Raw genomic sequence first — 25,093 nt, forward strand, 5'->3', positions numbered from 1 at the left:
ACTTGAGGAGGTTCGATTGGTCGAGTTCAGATGAGATTGATCAAACTGTAGCCAGATCCATCGCAGTTAGGCCAGATCGATCAATCCTTAGTGGCGCCTTTTTGGAATAAGAAAAATCTGAGATATTTTTGGGATATTTTGGGAAAAAGATAAATGTGGTAGGTAAGGATAAGATCAAAGAAGTTCGATCAATCTGAAGAAAGTTGGATCGATCGAAGATGGAAATTCTTTGAGGATAAGGACAAGGGGTCTGATCCATCTTGGTGAAGTGAGATCAATCAATGTGAAATCGATCGAAAATATTCCTGATCGATCAAAGATTGCTGATTTCCACCACTTTTCTCCATTCTTCCATTCAGCTTAAGATTGCTTCTTTTATGCTCTAATTTGGCTGAATTGACTTATTTTGGGAATAACCACCTGAAAAGGGCAATAACATAAAATTAGTCTAAAACGGGGAAAGTAAGATAGATAAAGGTTCTAGAATACTCGAACTTAAGGATTTAAATGCGCACTTTTCAGATCTCATCAATGGCCGCTATCCTTTGAGGTGGGAGACCACATTTTTCTTCAAATTTTTCCACGAAGGGGTTAATGAGGTTCATCAAAAGTGGCAAGTTGTTGCCACGGTTCATTGGACCTTTTGAGATCTTAGACCGCATAGGAGAGGTTACCAATAGACTGGTATTGTCACCACAGATGGATAAAGTCCATAATATTTTCCATGTATCGATGTTACGGAAGTACGAACCGGATCCATTTCACGTTTTGAGTTGTGTTGAGGTTGACATTGATGGGGATGTTTCCTACGAGGAGAGACCAATTCAGATCCTTGACACACGACAGAAGGTATTGAGGAACAAGATGATACCGATGGTAAAGGTTCTTTGGAGGCATTACGGAGTTAAGGAGGCTACTTGGGAGCTCGAACAGGAGGTTCGCTCCAAGTATCTAGACTTGTTTTCTCCCTCAGGTATGGCTTGATTTTGGGGATGAAATCTTTTAAAGTTGGGGAGAATGTAATGTTTATGTTTTGTTATTATATATATATATAGTAAAAATGTGAAAGATTTTTTTTAAGTGGTTGGACCCACCACTTATTTGATTTAGTGGCCAAGAGGCCATATTTGGCCTCAGTTTTCTCTCTCTCCCGTAAAGCTCACCCTCCCTCTTTTTTCTTATTTTTCTTTTTCTTTCTTCATGAATTTCAATCCTTGATTACTCCCTCAATTTTAAGAATTTGTTGGTGCTGTTTATGGCGAATCGAAGAGCTCGTTGTGATCTTCACTTTAATAGGAGCAATTCACCATTTTGGCCAACCCTTGAATTTCAAAATTTGGGATCATTTTGGGGGTTTTTGCATCTAAGTGAGGTAGGGGTTTCTAATCCATATTTTCTTTGATTTTTGTGAATTATTCTCCTTAATTTGTGTTATAACATGCTCAATTTGTATAAATTCCTTGTAAAGTTGCTTAAATGTTGTATATAAAATATGTGATTATGTGTTATTTGGTATTTGAAACTGAAGCATGCTTAATTGATGAGAATTTATGCCCATTGTGTCTTTAATGCTAAATTTTGTGATTAGAAAACATGAAATATATTTTAGAATTTTTCTTTTGTTGTAAAGCATGTATATTGTTGAATATTAACTTGGTGAGCATGAATTTCTCTAATTGTACGGCATTGAAATATATGAGACATTCATGCATGACATTGGGCAATGAAATGGGAAAGTTGATTTGAAATGAAAGAAAAATGAATTTTTGGAAAAAAAGTTTTGATAAAAGGGTTTGCGAAAACCCGGTCACCTAGGAGTTGCCTAGGGTCCGTGGCGTTAATGTGACTTTGAGGGAACTAGGGAGACCGCCCTAGCGTGGTTGAGTCATCTGGGCCCCAAATAACACCATGGAGTTGCTATGGCTATGGGTTAAGGATAGCAGCCAATCCTTCTCTCATGCTGCCATGGAGTTGCCATGGGACGGGTTATGTTGACGATTTGAAAAGTGATGAATGAAAGGGATTTTTAAATGGGGAGCGATATAGCATGGCATTACATTTCATGGCACGACATTGTTTATTTATAGCCAGGAAATTGTGTTGTATTTTTCCCGGCATGGCTTGATTCCGCTTTCCCTTGTTCTTATTCATTATTTGGATTCATGGGGTTACAAAAGGTGTATCTTATGCCCCACCTACTGAGCAATTTGCTCACCCCTTTATATTAATATTTTCAGGTCACGGAAAAAGAGGTGGCGGACGATGATCCACCATAAGTTTAGACGGGATTGGAGATCTACTTATTTTGCTATTTTTTGTATTAGAACGTTAATATTTTGTAAATGTAATCTTAACTATTTTGTGAAACTTTAGTTTAGTTAGTATAATGTTGTAAGTTATGGACTTTTAAATTTTAGTTATATTTCATGGGTTATAACTTGATGTAATTAAAGTGTGTTCCTTGTAAAGGATTATGGGACTAGATAGTAAACTGGTGATTCCTTATTTGGATGAGATAGAGGAACATGACATTTTTATATGTATGTAATCATTTGGGAATGTGGTATATTATTTGCATTATGCGTTGGGACATGATAAATTAGTTTTAAGGCCAATGAGGCCATTGCATTTTTATGTATTTCAACAGGTTATAGAGGAACTTTTTTTGCCGAGGTCATGCTGAAATTTTATATATTATTATTATTATTATTTTGGTATCATTTTGAGTCGTTACATTTACAATCGTCGACTGCCAAGCGTAGAACGTGTCGGCGATTAGGCAATTCATAGGCTAGTCCGCCGTCCGGACTATCTTTCCGATGAGATCATCTACCATGGCGGGGAAAAGATGGAGGTATGCCTCCAGTACCTCATTTAAGTTGATGGATCGGTCGAACTCCAGAGGAAGACCGTCGCTGACAGTGACATAACGGATGTCGAGACCGGATTCACGGGCTTCGGCGAAGAGCTTGTCACCGGTTGCGGCATGTGGTTGGGCTTTGCATATGTCGTGATGGGATCAGAATATATTAATTGACTTCATTCTCTAGCTGAGAGAAATTCTGATCCTCTGGGCACGAGATAGTTATCTCAGATCTCTTTCTGACTTCTCTCGCTTGGGGGCGCTGATGGATCTGCTGTTCTTTGTTTGCATTTCACATTTGATTAGTCAAGTTTGAGATTGTAAAAAGAAAAGTATCAATCATTCTCTGCTGGGAAAAGCAATTCAAGTAGTCAATTGCCCATATAATGAGTTTTGGGAGGTATTCGGAGAGCCGAAACTCCACCCATTTTCCGGCGATCTCTTCTCTTACAGTTGCCACGGATCTGTTGAAGAAGGAGGACTGAACATTTGGGTTATTTATTGGAGGACTGAACAATGACCCAATCCGGGGGTAATTTAGTCAAAAAAATTTGCCTCAAAAAATCATTAGACGGTGTTAAGTTAAAATACTCCCTCATATGGTTGAGGGGGTTTTCTTGCTAAAAGTATTCATAAGGGAGTTTTTTTTTTGCAAGTGAGTAATAGTTCAGGGAGGTTATTTACAATTCACCCTATATTTTTTGATAAGAAACTTTGTCTATAGGAAAATTGGAAACCCCTAACCCTCTTTACCTTTTCCTTTGAAAGGAGAAGAGACATCACTTGATCAATAATCATGAATTAAATATTTAGGTTGATTGAATTACTTGGGAATAGGTGATGTAAGACATTGATTAGTTGTCATGTTATAATCTATAACATAATATTATATATATATATATATATATATATATTTTATGTAATTATAAAAAAGAGACCCAAAGGGTCTACACATAAATGTGAAAGAGAAAAATGTGTGTTTGGTGTCTCTCTTGCCTAGACATATCTAGTGTAGGTCCGTGGGTAGGAGTTGTAACAAAATGATGCGGTAGACATGTATTCGTTATCACAATTTTCACAACCTTTGCATCACGAGTGAAAAGTGTGATAACGAATACTGCGTAGTTTAAAACATCTAGCATGGTTGGAAAAAAAAAAAAAACAAACACACATCTCAAGTAAACAAGAAAGTGGAAGATATTGTCGTGTGGAACCGAAAATATATATATATATATATATGATTCTGTCTAAAAAAATTTTGGGTGCTTCTGCTTCATCAAGAGGTGGTTTGATAAATAAAAATAATAAAACTTTCATTTTTGAATATTAATCCACATATCCAGATAGCTTAAGCAAGTCAATAAATAGGAGACAGTACAAGTGTTTGCATTGGATGCAAACACTTTGGTTGACCATTTCGGTTTAGGGCATAATTCATTTGCAATATGTTAAAAGAAATTGAAAATAACAATAAAATTTTATAAAAAAGGCTTACACAATATGATCCTTAATAGATAATATATATATATGAAAAAGTAAATGTCTACAAGTTGAGTATGAAATAAAATTGAATTTGATGAGAAATCTATTCTCAAAATCTTTTTTATCAAATTTGAACAATAAATTGATATTTAAATCTTATAATAGGTTCAATATCACCTATTGAAAACAAGTTATATTAGATATTAATGAAAAACCCATATTTGGATAATTCATGATATGGGCGAACATTCCTATTTGTATTGTTTTATATATATATATATATATGGTTACCTGTTCTATATATTTATCAGACTGAATTTATTAATTTACAGAAAAACATATATATATATATATATATGTTTTTCTGTAAATTAATAAATTCAGTCTGATAAATATATAGAACAGGTAACCAAAGATCATTCATATGGCGCAGTGACTACTCCTATTTTTCATTTGTCATTGGTTAATCAATATATGAAGATACTAATTTTACAACTTAACCCATAAATTATTAAGTTTTATCACTGTTCATATTTTTCAAAACTAGCATAACATTATTAAAATCTCTCTCATCGCAGATATCACATCTTTAGATTTACCAATACAAAGGTGACCAAACTGGAAGAGTACATGTTTAAATATATAAATATATATGTGTGCGCGCGCGCGTCACTTTCATCTTTGTTTTTTACTACAAATGAACCAATGACAGATTTTTTTTAATCTTTGTTTATTATGTGAACAAATAATATTGTTGTAGCAGTTCAAAAAGTCAACACATACCTATAATGTCGCTTTATTACTAAAAAACAAATCTCAGTTTTTTAAAACAAATCAAAATTGAAGCACAGAATATTAGCTCATGTACTGAAAGGTCGATAAATGCAAAAGTTTCATCCTTGTTTATCGATAAAAGAAATAATCATCGTTGTTGACTTGTTTAGTTGTTACCAATATGAACTTTTCAGAGGGCCTCAGATTTTAGAGGGCCTCATAGGGTATATAAAAAATAAAAAATAAAAAATAAAAAATAAAAATAAGTTAGGGCAAGTTTCAGACGGCACAATCTCCTTCGACACTCCGCAAGGTATGTTCATCCTCTCTCTCTCTCTCTCCTCTCTCCTTTTGCATGAATCGATCTTTTATATATGTTTCTTTCTTTCGTTAATCTCATCATTTGATTTGTTCTAACTTTGGTTCGTTTGATTCGGGCCTTTACCTTTATTCCAATAGTGAAAAGTAGCTAGGGTTTTGTGTGTGTCACTGTGTGTGATGGCTTTCAAGAGCTGAATGAATATTATGGTTCCCTTAGTATTTTAATAAATGTGTGCCTTTCTACATGTGTCTTTCATGGCGATCGAGTCCATAATCTATTGCAGATACGTTTTTTTTTTCCTCTCCCTAAGTCCACTCCAATCTCACAACAGTAGCAACCATACCCCTTTTCCTCATAATTTTTTGCATTTTCACATTTAATCCGACGAAAATTAAGGATGCCTTCTAGTGGGTTGAGGTAATAATTAACTTTTTCGATCTCTAAATTATGCTCATACTTAAAAGTGCCAAATTAAGAGTTTTATTTTTATTTTTATATGAAGTTGGCTCAGCTAGAATTTCAGTTAATAATACTGTCAAAGCACTTGCCATCAGAATGTACAAACACATGGAAAATCAAGAGAAGGCTTTAACAAAACAAAAGTTAATGGTTTTTTCTATTAATTTGCACAGGTCTTCTGTAGCAATGATCAATCAATCACTGCGGGTAATTGGCTCCCAAAAGAAACACACAAATTATAGTGTAGTTAATATAAAGAGTGAAAGACAAAACTATATATGATAGTGGATGCCACGTATAACCTAAAAGTCCCACTACTTCTTCAGTACTACAAGTTCAGCCTCATATATATATATATATATATAGTCACCTCATCTTCACATATGTTTGTTATCTATAATCATCAAATTTTAGTTGCTATATAAACAATGAATGTAAATGAAGCTGCAGTTTTCTGTTCTCTTCATTTTTTATTTTGTGCCTGTGAAAATTTCGCACACTTTAATTAATAAATTTATTATTATTAGTTAGCTGTCTTATGCACACTGCACATGTGCACAATTATTTATTGGTGGTGATAAAAATTTATAGTTATTATTAGTTAGTTGTCTTAAGCACACTGCACAGACGCAGAATTATTTATTAGTGGTGATAGATTTATACTTATTAGTTAGTTGTTTTATGTACAGGTGCATAATTATTTGGTGGTGGTGGTAAATTTATAGTTATTAGTTAGTTGTCTTGTGCACAATGCACAAGGGCACAATTATATTAGCTATAGAATTTGAAAACATCGTGTTAAAATTTCACACTCTTATAATTCTTTTTTGCGCATGTGAAACTCAAGGGCCTCACATTTGAAAGTTCGCCTAGGGCCTCTCAAAATATTTAGAATCTCATGGCTGGCCCTGATAGGAAGGAGATTGTAGAAGAAGTGAAGAAGCAAATATGGTTGGCAGGGCCTCTCATATGTGTCAGTCTATTACAATTCTGCTTACAGCTCATCTCTCTCATGTTTGTGGGCCATCTTGGGGAGTTGGCTCTCTCTGGTGCTTCAATGGCCACTTCTTTCGCAACCGTTACAGGTTTTACGGTGTTGGTAAGTTGGGGTTTCTCTTCAATTTTTGGTAATTAAATGGCTTCTATATTCTCCTATTCTTTGATGTGTGTTCCTTTGGAGTTTTATTTAGGTTTCAGAAATGGTTTTATATATATATGTGTGTCTGTATCTGTGCATATAATATATGAGTAGTAAATCCATTAATTCTACATATTTTTTGTAGCTTGTTTGTGAATTTGTTTCTCTTATTGATGTTGATAACCATAAATAAATATATATATGTGTGTGTGTATTTGTACACATCTTATATTGTGAAAATGCTCTGCAACTTGGAAATAAGTTGAATTTCTCTTAAAGGATTCTCTACAGTTTGGAAAAATAAGTTGAATTTTTCTTTATTTCTAAATAAAATATTCAAAAAAGTGGGAAACTTGATAATTTTAGTAATATCGTACTTGCTTGTCTGGATGTGAATTTGTGATCTTATAGTTTCTTCTGTATATAAAAAAATGTGTTCCACTATTGTTTGGCTAAAAGGTTTCTCAGTGAAATGGGCTAGTGGGTTCATTTACCTGATTGTAACATCATCTTTTAAGTGTAATAATTTGATCTTTCACCATTTTAATGCATTGATTTTTTATTGTTTGAAATCCATTCATTTGAAAAAACTAATTTTGCATTAAATTGTTTATGAATTGTTTGTCCCATCACTCTTTTTTTTTTCTTTTTCCCTTCCTATTTGAGTAGATGGGAATGGCAAGTGCATTGGAAACATTTTGTGGCCAGTCCTATGGAGCAAAGCAATATCATATGCTTGGCATACACATGCAAAGAGCTATGCTTATTCTTTTACTTGTGAGCATACCCCTTGCATTCATCTGGGCATACACTGGCCCCATTCTCAAGGCCTTGGGCCAAGATCCTACCATATCAGATGAAGCCGGACTTTATGCAAATTTCATGATTCCCAGCCTTTCTGCATACGGCCTTCTTCAATGTCTCGTCCGGTTCTTGCAAACTCAAAACAATGTCTTTCCTATGATGCTAAGCTCCGGAATTACAACTCTGCTCCACATCCTTGTATGTTGGGTCCTGGTGTTCAAATCTGGCCTCGGTAATAGAGGAGCTGCCTTGGCAAATTCAATCTCATATTGGATCAATGTGTTATTTTTAGCACTTTATGTCAAGTTCTCTCCTTCATGTGCAAATACTTGGACTGGTTTTTCGAAGGAGGCCCTGCAAAATATCCTCACTTTTCTTAGACTTTCAGTCCCTTCAGCTGTCATGGTCTGGTAAGTTTCTACTTCTTAGTGGTCCATTTCATTACAAAGACTGGAAAATAAAAAAAACTCTAAAATATACATCAATAATTGCAATGTTACAATTACTTTTTAGTTTCAGACAAGTTTCCTCTATTTAAATTTTTTTTTTTCAGCAATTGGATGTTACATAAGTATATAGTCATGCTGATCCTTATTCTGTCACCTTGTTCATAGACTATTAATGTGATCTCTACTATTACTTAGAACAGCATGGAGTTGTGGTCATTTGAGATGATGGTTCTATTATCTGGTCTTCTACCCAATCCCCGGTTAGAAACTTCAGTTCTATCTATCTGGTAAAAATTATCCATTTATCTTCCTTGAATTTTTAGAACACTCAATTGAGAAGAATTGTTTTCGAACATACTCTATGATCTTAATTACTAATATAATGTTAATTTACATCCCCAGCCTTAATACATCTATGACGGTTTGGATGATCCCAGTTGGACTCAGTGGTGCCGTGAGGTCAGTTATGCCATACTGAATGTAGTGAATCTCTCTTTCCTCTGTGCCAAGGCTTTGAATTTTTGACATCATTTTTAAAATTTTGGCAATGGATTCCAATTTGGAACCGTTTCAAATTCTTCTTTGGAATTTTTTGTCAACCACTTGTTCTAGTGTGAGTTGGACCAGGTTGAATTGGATTATGCAATTGGAATTTAAAACCATGCCTCCCATTTTCCTTAATTAAATCTGTACCTTCCAATGCAATAATCTTTTCTTATATAGCACACGAGTCTCAAATGAGTTGGGGGCTGGGAATCCTCAAGCTGCACGTTTGGCAGTGCGTGTCGTCTTAGTGGTGGCTATTACCGAGGGCATTTTGGTTGGATCGGTCCTAATATTGACACGTAACATCTTGGGCTATGCTTACAGTAGAGAAAAAGAAGTGGTTAGATATGTAGCTATAATGATGCCAATTATTGCAACATCCAACTTCATGGATGGACTCCAATGTGTTCTTTCAGGTCTGTTATACATTTATAATATCATTTAAATTATCTTTACTAGGCAAATTTGTGAAATTATTTATAGGCAAAGAAATATATAGATAGGGTTGCAAATAGGTTTCAAATGGCAATACCATAAGGGGTGATTCATGTGCTGCTTCTCATTCTGTTAGAAATATTTTTATGGATCCCTATGGGAGAGATAATATTTACAAAATTTTGAAAAAGAGTTCACCTTGTAATTATGGAGAGTAGAGAATATTAGAAAAATTATTTTGTTGCCTCTGATACTCAACCAATAATCTAAAGATAAAGCCTTGTAAATATATTGTCAATCCGGTCAACTGGTTTCTTAAATTGAAGTTAAATTTATGTGTTTTTGTTAACATTTAGGTTCTGTTAGAGGATGTGGATGGCAGAAAATGGGTGCTTTTGTCAATCTCGGGTCATATTATCTTGTGGGCATTCCTTCTGCTATTCTTTTAGCATTTGTTTTCCACATTGGAGGAAAGGTAATTGTTTGTGGATTTACTTTTTAGTGGCATCTATTACTTTTCGTCTCCACTAATTTTTTTATGCACTTCTGTCGAAACTGTTTCTTTTAGGGTCTTTGGTTGGGGCTTATATGTGCACTTTTTGTGCAAGTGTTATCTCTTCTTACCATTACAACACGGACTAACTGGGAACTAGAGGTAAACACTTTACCCTTTTCAACCTCCCTTTCGTCATCTCATTTCGATCCTCTTTCCTCTTCTTTAGGCAAAGAAGGCTACAACCGGAGTCTATGAGTCTATGCTCCCCGTGGATGTAGCGGATGTAGCGTCATGAAGCTTAAATCACCACAGCGAGGGTAGAGATAGGAGAAAAAGTGATGTGTTATATATATTATAATGGTTTTAATTTTTTTTTATTGTATTAAATATATTCACATAATGTGATGATTTACTTTTTCACTACAAGAATAAAGGGTATTGGTGATAGTCCCTTAGAGACAATAGAAAAACTATCCGTAAAGACACTCTTTTTGGTGACAGTCCTAACCTTTTCATCCCTAAAAGACCAAAAAAAATAAACGCGCCCTCCAATCTGGTGGCGGCAAAACATAGCGCCATTTTTAGTGAAATTATAAATTTTTTTAATAAAAAAATTATCAAAATAGCCTTCCAAAAGGCTATTTAGTGAAATTATAATTTTTTTTAATAAAAAATTATCAAAATTGGCTTTTGGAATGGTAAAGTTACCGTCCTTAATTAACTACTAGTAATTTTACAAGACTACCCTATCAAAACAATGTAGTTTTAGTCAATTAAGTATATATCTGTATATGTATTTCTTATTCGATGTGCTCTTTGTCTGAATACTGTTTCTTGCCCTAGCTCGATCTTCTCCTTCCGTCCTCTCTCTCATACTGGTCTAATCTTCCCCAACCGATCTCTTTCTTTTCAATTAAGTATATATTTGTATATGTAATCCACGAGGGATAACTCTGCTAAATTTGTTATTCGATGCGCTCCCCTAGCTCAATCTTCTCCTTCCGTCCTCTCTCTCAAACTGGTTTGGTCTTCCCCAATCGATCTATTTCTTTTAAATTGAAGTCGTAGCCCTAGGTTTTCTCTTTCTCAAGGTGGGTATCAACATGGAGGTCTTGAAGAGCCCCAAACAGCAGCAGCCAAAAATGATCTTTCCTGACTTCCTTTACTCTCCTATCGACGAGTCCACACACTCTCAGTCGTCTTCAACATTAATCCCACCGCCGGTAATTTTCACTCCTCAATTCCCTTATTTCCCAATTAATGAACCCTAACTGCTTATACATTCACTATATACACACATATACACATAAAATTAACATGAATGCTTCAGACGCATAAAACTTGAGTGTTTGTTTTTTGTGGGTTTTGTTGATTGATCTTAGTAGTATATAATTTGCAGTTTATTGGCTTCTTCTTCATCTAATTGGGTGAACATCTAATTCAATTCAATTGAGAGGTAGCTAAGTCAGTCTATCAACAGGTCTGTCATCTTCTCACAAACCCTGCTTTTTCATTTTTGAATATTCTTCTTATGGCTCTAGAAATATTCTAATTTTGCATTAACCTAAATGATATTGATGGGTTTTAACCTCTCTTTTTTTTTGGGAAAAAAAAAATCATAACAAACTAAATTTAGTATTATTATAATTTATTGGCCTAAGTTGTATCCATCTTCTTTTGGAACTAAATTTTCAAAACGTTTTATTGGGCAAGAAAACAGAAGGGCAATGGTTTTTTTGGAAGCAATTGTTATAGAATGCAACACTTGTGTATTGTGTAATTAAGAAAATCTCTAATCACCAACATTACTGATCCACTTGAGTAGCCAAAAATGTTGTCAATTTAATGGATTTGTAAATTTTGCATTAGCTCAAAATGTTTAGTTGAACACGTAAAGTGACAGTCCTTTATATTTTTGGAATATCCTATTCATTTATCTTGGTTGATTGGACTGATAGTTTGGAATGTTTTCTATGAATTGCTTGTTTGTTTCGTGCTGCAGATCCTCTCTACAAGGACTACCAGAGCGACCAGAAGTTCAGTGTCACTACTTACTCTTCTACTAGTGTTGTAAGTGTTATTTATTTTTGATATATATATATATATATTTTTTCCGTTGCTTCTTAGATCTGTATATTTGCTTAGTTGCTTGGTGAGGCTACAGTTATTTCTCTATTTATTATTTTGTGTGTGTGGTGTTATTTGTAGAGTATTTTTATATCTGACTCAATGTGTTTTGTTCAAAAATTAAAAGAAATCAGTTCAATAGATTTGATACTTATACCCTCTCTGATCTTTGTTACACTTTCAACTTTTGGTCTATGTGATTAATGCATTATGGACTTAAAACATGTGTGTGTGTGCGCATGCTATGTGGTTTTATACATTGCATATAGTGAACAATTTCTAAAGGGAATCTGCATTCTTGTCACTTTTGATGCCATTTTGTTTTGTGTAATATATCGTTGTGGTTTATTTATTTGATTTTTATTTCTTTTTATAGAGCTTGTTATATACCTACACGTCCAACCACATTATTTTGATCATTCTGATACAGTAAACTTTTTGAAATTGATTGAACATTCATGTTGTTTATGCTTAGGCTCTAGCAAATATTTGAGAGAGCAGAGCTTAGTGCTGGGACAACTAATGAATTTCAAACTAATCCATTGTCTGATATTTGGAAACTTTTGTCTTTCTAACGGCTAGAACAAGCATGCTACGAGTTTTTGAAAACGAACGTGTGATTGATTTTAGAGAAAGTTCATTTTAAAGCATAAATGATCACTGTAAAATCTAAGATTTAGCATTAAGGGTATTGGTGATAGTCCTTTAGGGATAACAATTTTTTGCGTTGAAGTTTATAAAATAAAATAAAAAATCCAACCTCCATTTCTGTTTCGTCAATTTTTTGCGTTCGATATATATATATATATATATATATATATTAATCTATTAATATAAATGTTATTGGCGATATTGTTTTTGTTTGAGCCAGGTTTGATTATGTGAATGTGGTATCGATTTATGATCGTTTATTTAATTATTTTTTGTACGAGCAAATGTTTTTGTTTTTTTATAAATTCATTATATATTTTTTAATTAATATATGAATAAATTGTTAATTAGTTGAAGATAAACACAGTTTTAGGGTTTATACAAAGATTCTGTGACAGCTAAGTCTTAGTAGCCTTTCTGTTGTACTGGACCTGTTTTTGGTCAAAAGACATTAGTGACCCTTTGCTTTTGAAAATTGTTAAAATTTATTCGTATGTCTTTTTGTATTTTTGGTAATTAAGGTCTTTGTAGCTTTTCTTTGCTATTCTTGCCAAGTATTTTTCTTTTTCTTTACGCCGAAAAGTTTTTTTCTTTTTTTTGAGATCCAATCAAAATTTGTATTCATATTTAAGGTTCTTTTTTAATTTTCTTGCTAGAAAGTCCTTTTTTTTGTGAGTTTTGTTGATTGATCTTAGTAGTATATAATTTGCAGCTTATTGGCTTCTTCTTTGTCTAATTGGGTGAACATCTAATTCAATTCAATTGAGAGGCAGTAACGTTAGTCCATCAATGGTGGACAAAGATTCTTCTTCGTCTTCCTTGTTTTTGTGGTACAAATCGGCTTGGGTCGAAGCCTGAACAACTTGCGATCATCTGGCTTCTTTTTCTTCTGATCTCACCCACTTTCCCACCCTAGACACTCCCTGCAACAGGTCCGTCATCTTCTCACAATGTTTAGTTGAACACGTAAAGTGCCAGTCCTTTATATTTTTGGAATATCCCGTTCATTTGTCTTAGTTGTTTGGATTGATAGTTTGGAATGTTTTCTATGAATTGCTTGTTGGTTTCATGCCGCAGATCTTCTCTGCTAGGACTACCAGAGCGACCAGAAGTTCAGTGTCTCTACTTATTCTTTTACTGGTGTTGTAAGTGTTTTTTATTTTTTATATTTAATTTTTTTTTCCATTGCTTCTTAGATCTGTATATTTGTTTTTGTTGCTATGTTTTTTATAGGATTAAAACAGAAAATTCATAAATACTCTATGCTTTGGATATTGGATTTTAGCAAGAACCTCTGTATCTAATAGATGGATAATGTCTATGACTTTTTTTTTTTTTTAATGATTCGTATTGATTTAGGAACTCTCGTGCACAAATTTATGCTAAATTGTTTGTATACTGTGCTAATGTTAATTCTATGATTTCTTCATACACTCCAACTAACAAGATCAGGGGATAAATGATAAGGACTACACTTAATTTGAAAGATTTGTCTAGTTTTCGTTGTATTTGATATTAATGCCAAGGGTGTGTGGTTAACAGGGTTTAGATAGGAAAAAGGCTACAACAATTAATCCATATATAATTCACGCAACAGGCTATTAAAAATTCGTATTAACATTCTATATTCATTGAATTATTGCAAACTAACATTCAAGGGTTGGAATGACCCCGGTCTCTAGATATTTAATACTTTCTCGTTGTTCAAGTCAAAGTTAAAAGGTATTGTCAAAATTCTATTGGACACCTCAACTAATTTTATTTGAAAAAGAATATAAAATATATCCAAAAATAATGTGTCTCTACAACATGACATGTGCAACCGATTAATTTCAACCGATTGAACTTCAAAACCTTTCAAAAATCTCAAAACAAGGTTGGAAAATTTCCAATGGATTAGATTCTACATGACAGAGTCCTAGAGAGTTCTTAAACCAGGTGGAGAACTTCCAACTTGATCTCTTGACCACAAATCACAAAGCAAATGAAGGTAAAAAATACATTCACCACACTCAACCATGTATGTAGGAATATGCATTAATGTAGGAAAATAATAGAATCTAGCTTAACTTTCTAACTCATCTAACACTTTTACCTTGAAAAAAAAAAATGTTAGCTAATTCATGACAGGTTCGGGTTGGATTTTGGGTTGCTAAACATGGATGAATCCAAGCCTAGATCAAATTCCAAATAACATTGCCAAAACCCGAATTTTTTTGGATTGGGCTTTGGGTTTACCCCGCCGAGTTATAGTCTTTATCATAGGATCGGGTCCTCTCAGTAGTTGTACCCCCCCCCCGCCCCCCTCCCACCAAAAAAAAAAAGGAAAAAAAAAAAAAAAAAAAAAAAAAAAAAAAAAAAAAGCCGGAGAACTCAATAAATGTTACAATGTAATGCACCTTATTTTAACTTTTTTAAAACATTTTATATTAGTCACTACTCCCCCACTACAGCTGTGATCGTCTCCTCATCCTACCTAACTAGTTTGTTCTTGTAATAGACACAACATATCTTATATTTTTAATATATTGAATGTTTGAAATTATTAAAAGTTTATAAGTTTATAATTTAAAATTGTGGCACCTACAATAATTTCATTTACATTTAAGTTTAGATCAATAATAATGCTACATTCTATTTAGATTAATTTCTAAGTTTTATTTTATTTTATTTTATGTAAACTAAGAAATGGCATTATTGTTGTTCCATTTAAAACTCTCTCATGAGTCTCATCTTCAAAAGAAGATAACGAAGTATGAAAATATGACTAAATTAATCAAAGTTTATATTATACAAGTCCTAAACTTGATTATGATCGAACTCTTGCATGCATGATATGCCAAATGTTCATTTAATCTCTTTTATGCTGAATTTTTGGTCTACAGTTTTCCACTTACAGATTATGTTTGTTAACATTTAGTTTCTTCTTTGGAAAAGTTTGGATTGATTTTTCATTTTATTTTTTATGTTAGTTGGAAGAGTGTTAGGATTTATTACTTATACGAAAAAGCATTGTAAATAAGAAAAATTTGGAAAATAAAAATAACTTTGGTTTTGAAGAGAGGTACTTAATATACACAGATTTTTAGTTTCTCTTGGTTTCTTTACATGCATTAACTACTTTGGTTTTGAAGGCCAGTCTTTAAGTGTATTAGAAAATGCATTCGCCGTCTACATGCTAATTTTTTTTATTTTATTTTATTTTATTTTATTTTATGTAAAATGCCAGTTACATGGATAAGTCTTGGATTCATCATCACACTAGGGGTAGTCGAACCTATTTTGATGGCATAGAAAACTTCATTAAGGTGGCTAGTCGTCATACACAGATAGGCGGTATTACCCGATATCCATGTCGTAGTCGAACCTATTTTGATGGCATAGAAAACTTCATTAAGGTAGCTAGTCGTCATACACAGATAGGCGGTATTACCCGATATCCATGTCGTCGTTGCAAAAACAAGGAATATCTTAAAATTAAACAGGTTAAGCAACATCTCTTGAGTGATGGGATGGATAAGGGGTATACCAATTGGATATATCACGGGGAGGTTCCTCAAGCCAGCAATAATGTTAATATTGATGCTAATGTTAGTGGGGAAAGTGCCCATGATGAAGATGGAAATGTAGATAATGTATTTGAGTTGTTGGATAACGTACAAATGGGAAACTTCAATAATGCACAACAAGAAGAAGATTCGCCTTAAGTTGATGTAGGAGGAGGAAATTTTGCTAGATTGTTAAAGGGTACACAATGTGAATTGTGGCTAGGTTGTCAAAAATTCTCGAAGCTGTCAGCGATATTAAAGTTATTCCGTGTGAAGGTTATGACTCGAATGAGCAACAAAGCATTTGACATGATGCTTATGGCATTTAAGGAGATGCTTCCCGACAACAATGTGTTACTAAAGTCTCATTATGAGACTAAAAGCTTGTTGCGAGATTTAGGTCTCGGATATGAGTGTATCCATGCATGTAAACATGATTGTGTTCTATTCTGGAAAGAGAATGCAAGTAAGGAAAATTGTTCACAATGTAGTGAGTCGAGGTATAAACCTCACAAAGGTAAGGGTAAGAAAGTCCCTCAAAAAGTTCTTCGGTACTTCCCTTTGAAATCAAGACTTCAACAGTTGTTTATGTCGAAGGATACAGCCTTAGATATGCGGTGGCATAAGGAGAAACGTGTGAAGGAGACAAATGAGTTAAGACATCCAGCTGATTCAAAAGCTTGGGAGGATTTTGATAATAAGCATAGTTGGTTTGCTGCTGATCCTCGTAATGTTCGTGTTGGATTAGCAACTGATGGATTCAATTCATTTGGTAACATGAGCAATTCCTATAGTATGTCACTTGTGATGATTGTGCCTTACAATTTGCCAGCTTGGATATGTATGAAGGAACCATATGTGTTCACGTCGTTGCTTATTCCTGGTCTAACCTCGCCTGGTAATGATATTGATGTGTACCTGCGGCCTTTGGTGGAAGAGTTAAAAGAATTGTAGAGGGATGGTGTGATGACGTATGATGCCTACAGTAAATGTAACTTTAAAATGCATGTGGCAATGATTTTTGAAACAAGCGAGATTTGGGTCTCGGATATGAGTGTATCCATGCATGTAAACATGATTGTGTTCTATTTTGGAAAGAGAATGCTAGTAAGGAAAATTGTTCACAATGTAGTGAGTCGAGGTATAAACCTCACAAAGGTGAGGGTAAGAAAGTCCCTCAAAAAGTTCTTCGGTACTTCCCTTTGAAATCAAGACTTCAACGGTTGTTTATGTCGAAGGATACAGCCTTAGATATGTAGTGGCATAAGGAGAAACGTGTGAAGGAGACAAATGAGTTAAGACATCCGGCTGATTCAAAAGCTTGGGAGGATTTTGATAATAAGCATAGTTAGTTTGCTGCTAATCCTCGTAATGTTCGTGTTGGATTAGCAACTGATGGATTCAATTCATTTGGTAACATGAGCAATTCCTATAGTATGTCGCTTGTGATGATTATGCCTTATAATTTGCCAGCTTGGATATGTATAAAGGAACCATATGTGTTCATGTCGTTGCTTATTCTTGGTCCAACCTCGCCTGGTAATGATATTGATGTGTACCTGTGGCCTTCGGTTGAAGAGTTAAAAGAATTGTGGAGGGATTGTGTGATGACGTATGATGTCTACAGTAAATGTAACTTTAAAATGCATGTGGCAATGATTTGGACCATTACTGACTTTCCTGCCTATGTGATGGCTTCTGGATGGATGACGAAGGGTTATCTAGCATGTCCAAATTGTAACGAAGAAATATGTTCTTGTTATTTGAAACACGGTCGGAAGTTATGTTATTTGGGAAGTCGTATGTTTTTGTCGTTAGATCACGTTTTTAAGAAGTGGTACAAGCAGTTTCATGGTGAGAAGCAAGAGAAAGGGCCACCAAAGCAGTTGACAGGAGATGATATTTTGGAACAACTTAACTGCATACCCGAGGTTAGTTTCGGAAAGGGACCAAATAACAAGAAGTGAACTCGTGAAACATTTGAACTTAACTGGACAAAGAAGAGTAGTTTCTTTGAACTACCTTATTGGCAAACCCTTTTGTTGCGGCACAACCTAGGCGTTGTGCATATAGAGAAAAACATATGCGATAATGTGTTGGGGACATTATTGGACATTGAAGGAAAAACGAAGGGTACATTCAAAAGTTGGTTGGATTTAGAAGGAATGAAGATTCAAAAAGAACTACACGTCAAGCGTAATGGTGAAAAATTTGAGATGCCACGAGCGCGCTACACATTGTCAAAGAATGATAAAAAGCAATTGTGTGAATGGTTAAAATCAGTTAAGTTCCCAGATGGCTATGCCTCGAACATAAGTCGGTGTGTGAATGTTAATAACTATAAGATATTTGGATTGAAAAGTCGTGATTCACACATTCTCTTATAGCACCTCCACCCCATAACTATACGAAGTTTCTTAGATTCGGATATTTGTAACGCAATAGTAGAGCTTGGTATATTCTTCAAGGAATTGTGTTGTCGAACTGTTAAAGTGGATGTCTTAGAGGCAATGGAAAGGGACATTGCTATTATACTGTGCAAGTTGGAGATGATATTTCCTTCGTCATTTTTTGACATTATGGTGCACTTGGCTCTGCATTTGCCGCGTGAAGCCATTATTGCTGGCCCCGCACAATATCAGTGGATGTACCCCATTGAAAGGTACTGTATTTTTTTTAATACACAAACATTATTTTTATGACAAGTTCTAATGGTCTGTTATATTTAAATATTTGTAATAATTTTAATGCTTATGTAGATTTTTGCATACCCTCAAACTATACGTGTGTAACAAAGCACGTCTTGAAGGGTCCATTGCTGAAGCTTACTTAGACAATGAATGCTTGACATTTTGTTCAAAATTTCTCGGAGGGATTGAGACACGGTTCAATTGAGAAGAAAGAAATAGTGAGGGGGATTGCAATAATAATTGGACCACTATTTCAGATCTAAAGGAAGTAGTTCGACCTCTAGGGTCGCAAAGTTTGGAGATATTGTTTCGTGAGGACATGGAGATGGCCCGATTGTACGTGTTACAAAATTCTGCAGTAGTTGAGTCATACGAAGATAACTTATTACTTGTCATCTTATGTGAATATATAGTCTATTTCTTAATACATGTACATAATTTTATCTTAACACCATCTAATTGTTTTGAAAACACAAGGTGGAACTTGAGAGATTAGATCCGCGAAATGTTCCTCAAAGACATGCAAACGAATTTTCTAGATAGTTCGAAACACAAGTAAGTCTGTCATGTATATATTGGACTTAATTAATCAAATTCTTTTATTTAATGAAAATGATGTGTCATCATTTATTTAACACTACAATTTTTTCAATAGATCTTGAAAATGCGTCATCATCAAAAGGATACAGCTTGTGATGATCTGTATTCCCTAGTGTGTGGACCTGGATCTCTAGTAAGTCGATATTCTGCTTGTATTGTAGATGGGATTAGATTCCATACTAAGGAAAGGGAACAAAATTGATGAACACAGAATTATGGTGTGTTAGTGAAAGGAGAATGCGAAGATTACTATGGTAAACTAACAGATATCATTGAGTTACGATATCAACTGGGTAAACAAATCTTCCTTTTCAAATGTGATTGGTTTGATGTTAGGATTGGTATACATGAGGATACCTATTTTAAGAGCATAAATGTAGCCAGTAGAGCTTACAAAAATGAGCCATTTGTGTTAGTAAATCAAGCAAAACAATGCTTCTACGTCAAAGACAACAAATTTCAAGGGACATGGGAGGTAGTTCAAGATATAACAAATAGAAACTCATTTGATGTACTTGAAAAAGAGGGCGAAGTAGTAGTAGAGGATGAAATGCTTAACACTGCAGCGTACCAAGAGAACAAACCAAGCATCGAGGATAGGATTGTTGAAGTGGACTTGGACATGATCCACCCTCTTTGAACAGGGACGATTTAGAGGGTGAAAACCTTGATGCTGAAGTGATTGAAAAATGTAGTGGTGAAGCAGCAATTAATGGCGACTTTTGGGTTAATGAGGATGATGATGGAGATGACATTGAATATAGTTCAAATGAGGAACCAGAACTGTTGTCCGAAGATGATACTGATTTGGATGACATATAAAGATTTGTATTGTTGAGCATGTGCCGTATTTTTTTGGAATTATGATTAATACATTATGTGAACTTTATCTAGAATTGAGTTCCTTCTCTTTTTCAATATATTTATCTTTTAGTATTTGTTGAGTGCTGGAAATTAATTAGCCTTGTTTAGTTGTGTGCTTCATTACTTTTTTTATTTATTTAAACTAATCTTAGGTCACTTGATTTATTTTCTGTTTATGTTCTAAAGTAGCCAATATCAAATGATGACTCAGAATGTATTTTGCATATGCTTGTTTATTTTGATTTAATATTACTTGATTCTTCGTTTTAGCTTGTAAACAGAATTATGGACAATTCTGAGGCACCAATGCGTAGAATATTAAGGTCAAGCGTGGCTCAAACTCGAACTGAGACACCATCTACAAGTTCAACTGCCACACAACCGAGTGGAGAAGCTGATGGTAGTAATTCAATAAGTCAACAACTTTTTATGGAAGGTGATGGTAATACTTTGCAGACAAGGCCACAACCAAGTGGAGGTGATAATTATGCTTCATCATTAATTAACTGCAAGCATTTTTGTAGAATGACTATGTTTTAATTAAGTTGATAATTTTGTTTTCAGGCCCAGTACGAAAAGGGCGTGGAAAAGCAAAGAATATAGCCCTACACAAACCTAAGGAACTCTATGGAAAGGATGTTCCAGTTTCGGTAGAGTTTGGGATGGGTTATATTAAACCCGTTGGCAAAAATCACAATTTATGGACGGCTGAGGTTGGCATCCATGCGAGAGAGAGATAAAGAAGCATTATTGAAATATAAAATGTGGAGGAAAATTCTAGATTATGAGAGACAGGTCTGCTATGACCATTTTAAGGTAATGAGTTCTTTTATATTCTATATCATAAAGGGAATACTATATCATTTTTAATTTTCCTATGTATTTTCGCAGTGAGATACCACTCTGTTAAAATACTTGTTTTGTTGACTTGCTCTTTATTTTTCACATTTTCAATGCTATTTGTTGTGTGAATTATTGGGCTCTTTTTAACTTAAATTAAATGTCTATTATAAAGGTGACCTTTAGAGTGGATGCACATGACAATGAAACTGATTTCAAGCAAGTAACTAAGGAAATGTCTAAATGTTTGAGGAAATATATATATAAATTGAAGAATCATTTTGACAAGCATCTTCCAATTGAGAATGCACGCTTGCATCCTTATGGTATTATTGATATTGATGTTTGGGGAAAAACGTGCGATTGGTGGATGTCACTAGAATTTCAAGTTCGGATTTTTAACCACTTGCTTTAAATTATTTACTTGAAATCATTGATTATAATACATTGATTGACTAGCTATTTAGGTTTCTTAACTTGTATTATTGTTTGAATTGATATGTAGAAAATAAGTGACAAAAATAAAGGCAACCGCTTGAAGAATAAGATTCCTCATGTTTCTGGATTGATGTCTTTTGCCAGACGCTATGATGTTTATGTACGTAATATTTAAAATAATAATTATAAAATTTCAATTTATTATCCATCTAAATCATATTTTGTGTTGCAGCTGAAAGAAAGTCAAGAAAGGCAAGAAAGGCAAAATGAAGAAGATGAGGAAGTTGAAAGTCCTGAGGAGGGTCCTGCTATTCGCATGTACGAGGACATGCATTTTAGGGAACAAACTGGATGGGTAAATGAGATAGCTAAGCAGAACTACGTAAGTTTTTTTCCCCCCATTTTACTTTCTTTTTGTTTTTCTTAATATGTTATTATTGCCATCTTGTTTGATAATAAGATTGTGTGTGTATGTGTAGTAAATTAGTTATAGTATATATACTCACATGTAGAAGTATATATGAATTTTCCACTCCAATACATTAAAAAAAATAGCAGGAGCGGGGTCTTAGTTAATATGTTTCCTGCATATATAAATGAACCAACATGTTGAAATTTTTTTTGTGTTCTTAAAACTTAATTTGAAAGCTGTTAAATCAGTTTACTTCAGTCTATTTTTAGGAATTTTTTTGGATGTTACTAAACTGGTTTTGATATCATAGATGATATGTCAGTTTAGTAAACGTTTACTTCATCGTGTACTTGATTATTTCATGTATTGGAAATTCCCCATTTAATCTACATGCATGGCTGCTGGACCCTACAGCTGGTTTTATGATGTCATGCAGCCATGCTATTCTTTTTCAGTCCTTTTTTTTTCCCTTTTAGGTTTTTTATTTATTTGTTCATTGCACGGTGTCACATTTTTTTGTGCTGTATATTATATATATGTATATATATATACTCGATGAATTGATGGACTACAAAAGCAAAGGAACAAAGCCGCCTTGCAACATCATTCACCTGACCCATACATGCATGTGTAGGGATTAAGTTAATTAATTAATTAATCCATATATATATATATATATATATAATGCAATCACTATCTAGTGTGTAGCGTACGTGTACATCTACCATATTTGTGTCCTCCCACCAAGAAGTACCCAAGTTGCACAAATCATAAAGACATTAGATAGATGAGATATATTACATTTGGAAAGAATAATCAAAACTACCTTTCGATTTAAATATGTGTATATATATATATATATATATATATATATATATATATATATATATATATAAATGGAGATGATGGATGAAGCAAAGGGACCCATTGGCATTATAAGTGTGTAAAGATGATAATTAGATTTTGATTGGAGAGAGCCCCCTAAGATTTCTCAATGACAGTGAACACATGCTAACCACTATACAATATATAAAACTTGTAGGTTGGAATCATAAAGACAAGCATGCATCAGGCCCATTCCCTTTTCCACCTTTAAATTTAAACCAGAAATATAAGCTAAGTATCAACCTAGCTACCCTTTTTTTTTTTTTTTTTGTCGAATAAATGGGAAGATTACACAGCTAGAGCCGTCCAGGGCCACCACTTTTTACACACAGAAACACACTCATGGGGGGAAGATACATATATATATATATATATATGCTAAGCATGATAACGAGGCATCTATATATATGCTCCTACAACATTGACAAAAGATGTATCACATTTCTGAAAACCACTGTCTAGCCACATACCATCCTTTTAACAAGTTTTAAAAATCCATAAAAACATATTAAGGCGACTTCTGCTTAAACTGTAATTTCTAGATATTATTTTTGTCATTTTAGCAATCTCTTACTAAATATTTGTGAAAGATTATATTAAAATCTTATTCTTCCTAAAGTTTATCTAGGAACCATTCTTCCTAAAGCTGATTCATAGAGAGTGTACAGCTCATAAAGATATGTTAGAAGGTATGCATCACAATTTAATTATTTTATTTTTTGGTTCTCCTTGGTGATTGGATAAAGCAGAACTTAAATAGAAAACCTTGTGTAGGAAATTAGAAGATCACAAACCTCATAAAATAATATTGCAAGCCATTCCATGAGGCAGAAAATTTCTGAAAACGACATTGCCTGCCATAAAATTTCAATCAAGACTGATATAAGCTTGATGTTGGCACAATTGTGTTGATGGAAATTGAAATAAGCCTATAGATAATTGAAAGGCAAAAAAGAACTTAAGTTTCTCTAACTAAAGAAATCTGTTATTCGCCCACTTAATGCTGCACCTAATATTCCCCCTATTATCAGTATTGAAATGAAAACAGAATACTACAAATGATGAAAATAAGCAGGAAATATCAGTACAGTGAATAAATGCAAAAAATCAGAAGAAAAGTGAAGAGAAGGTGACCATAGAACTGAGAACCCTTCTTTTAGTCTAAAATGAAAAAAGTTTCAGTTATTGATTGCAATATTAATTTTTTATTGACCTACTGATGGTAACACTACATTAATCTTAATTTCAGGATGTAATGAAAGAGAAGTTTTCACGTTTTTCACAATTCTGATCGTACCAGTCCTATGATAAATGATGTTGAGATAGTGGAAAACCAATTAGGTATCAGAAAGGGATATCGTTGTGGGTTCGGCAATGGTTTTGTAGCTCCAAGCCATCAACGTGCATCCTCATCTTTCGAAGAGGCTTCTAGAAAAAGGGTGAAAAATGTTGAAGAAAAAAATGCACAACTTACGTAGAAAGTTACAAATTTGGAGGAGAAGTTGGATACAATTCAGAAGCTGCTTTAGTAGCAACAACACCTCCTTGAGCAGCAACAACAGCAGCAATAATAGCTCCTTGAGCAACAACAGCACCAACAGCCGCCACCACGGTTCCACCAAAATCAACATTCTCCATCACATTCCTAACAGCAGCATGCCCCGCCAAGCTGGTGTCAGCGGCCACCAACATGGTGGCAATTTCAGCACCACCCACCAGCACCACCACAACAATCACCTGAATGAACTATAAAGATAATTATTTTGGTAGATATATTTTGGAGCTTTTTGATGGCTATCTAGCTGATTTCTAACTATTTTGGTACGTGTATTTTTTGGCCTGCATTTTCATGATTGCATTCAGTTTAAAATGATGTTTTAATTTTTGAGGATGTTTGGAACCATTTGATGTTAAAGCAGCTAGTAGATACTTTTAGTTCTTGTTTACAAAATTGGAGAATTTGTAGTTTCATCATGAGATTAAGAGTTTGTTTGTTCGCACCATATTGTGGTGATAATCTATTTTTTTCTTTCTAGAATGATATTGTTGGTGTATGTACTTTTTAGTTCGGATGTTTTGGTTTAATAAGTTTTTTTAGAACACAAATCCACCAGAAAAAAGAATAAATAAAATAATAAAAATAATCAAGTATTAGGGACAGTTTATAATTGTCACAAATTTAAAAATAATAATAATAATAAAATCATATTAGGGACAGTACAAATTGTGCCTAATAAGTATTGTATTAGGGACGGACAACAAATCCGTCT

General features: G+C 33.9%; 1 protein-coding gene across 5 annotated transcripts; it reads left to right on the forward strand.

The window, feature by feature from the left end:
* The first annotated feature begins 5,177 nt into the window (after positions 1 to 5,177).
* On the forward strand, positions 5,178 to 24,875 carry LOC132273626 (protein DETOXIFICATION 16-like). Of its 5 annotated transcripts, XM_059774607.1 has the most exons (18): positions 5,179 to 5,432; positions 6,748 to 6,999; positions 7,708 to 8,252; positions 8,492 to 8,578; positions 8,694 to 8,750; positions 9,015 to 9,253; positions 9,629 to 9,747; positions 9,841 to 9,927; positions 9,995 to 10,991; positions 11,168 to 11,248; positions 11,771 to 11,838; positions 13,259 to 13,478; positions 13,624 to 13,691; positions 20,519 to 20,726; positions 20,813 to 21,064; positions 21,594 to 21,686; positions 21,759 to 21,908; positions 24,073 to 24,875. In XM_059774607.1, exons 2-9 carry the CDS (start codon positions 6,799 to 6,801, stop codon positions 10,061 to 10,063), a joined length of 1,404 nt encoding a protein of 467 aa, XP_059630590.1. In that variant the 5' UTR covers positions 5,179 to 5,432; positions 6,748 to 6,798; the 3' UTR covers positions 10,064 to 10,991; positions 11,168 to 11,248; positions 11,771 to 11,838; positions 13,259 to 13,478; positions 13,624 to 13,691; positions 20,519 to 20,726; positions 20,813 to 21,064; positions 21,594 to 21,686; positions 21,759 to 21,908; positions 24,073 to 24,875. The 5 variants fall into 5 exon arrangements, with proteins under 5 accessions (XP_059630592.1, XP_059630590.1, XP_059630588.1 ...); XM_059774605.1 differs by lacking the exon at positions 21,594 to 21,686; XM_059774608.1 differs by lacking the exon at positions 21,594 to 21,686 and having other exon boundaries at positions 21,775 to 21,908.
* The last annotated feature ends 218 nt before the right edge of the window (positions 24,876 to 25,093 follow it).

This window comes from Cornus florida, unplaced genomic scaffold (assembly GCF_030987335.1).
Source record: "Cornus florida cultivar Cherokee Brave unplaced genomic scaffold, ASM3098733v1 CherokeeBrave_3.0.0_Hap2_Chr09, whole genome shotgun sequence".
NCBI classification, from domain to species: Eukaryota; Viridiplantae; Streptophyta; class Magnoliopsida; order Cornales; family Cornaceae; genus Cornus; species Cornus florida.

What these genes read in the sequence shown, in the direction of transcription:
- LOC132273626 (XM_059774607.1), top strand. Translation starts at nt 6,799, where the DNA reads ATGGCTGGCCCTGATAGGAAGGAGATTGTAGAAGAAGTGAAGAAGCAA. An exon ending in ACTTCAGTTCTATCTATCTG is followed by an intron (nt 8,579 to 8,693) that starts GTAAAAATTATC and finishes TTACATCCCCAG; the next exon opens with CCTTAATACATCTATGACGG. An exon ending in GGACTCAGTGGTGCCGTGAG is followed by an intron (nt 8,751 to 9,014) that starts GTCAGTTATGCC and finishes TTTCTTATATAG; the next exon opens with CACACGAGTCTCAAATGAGT.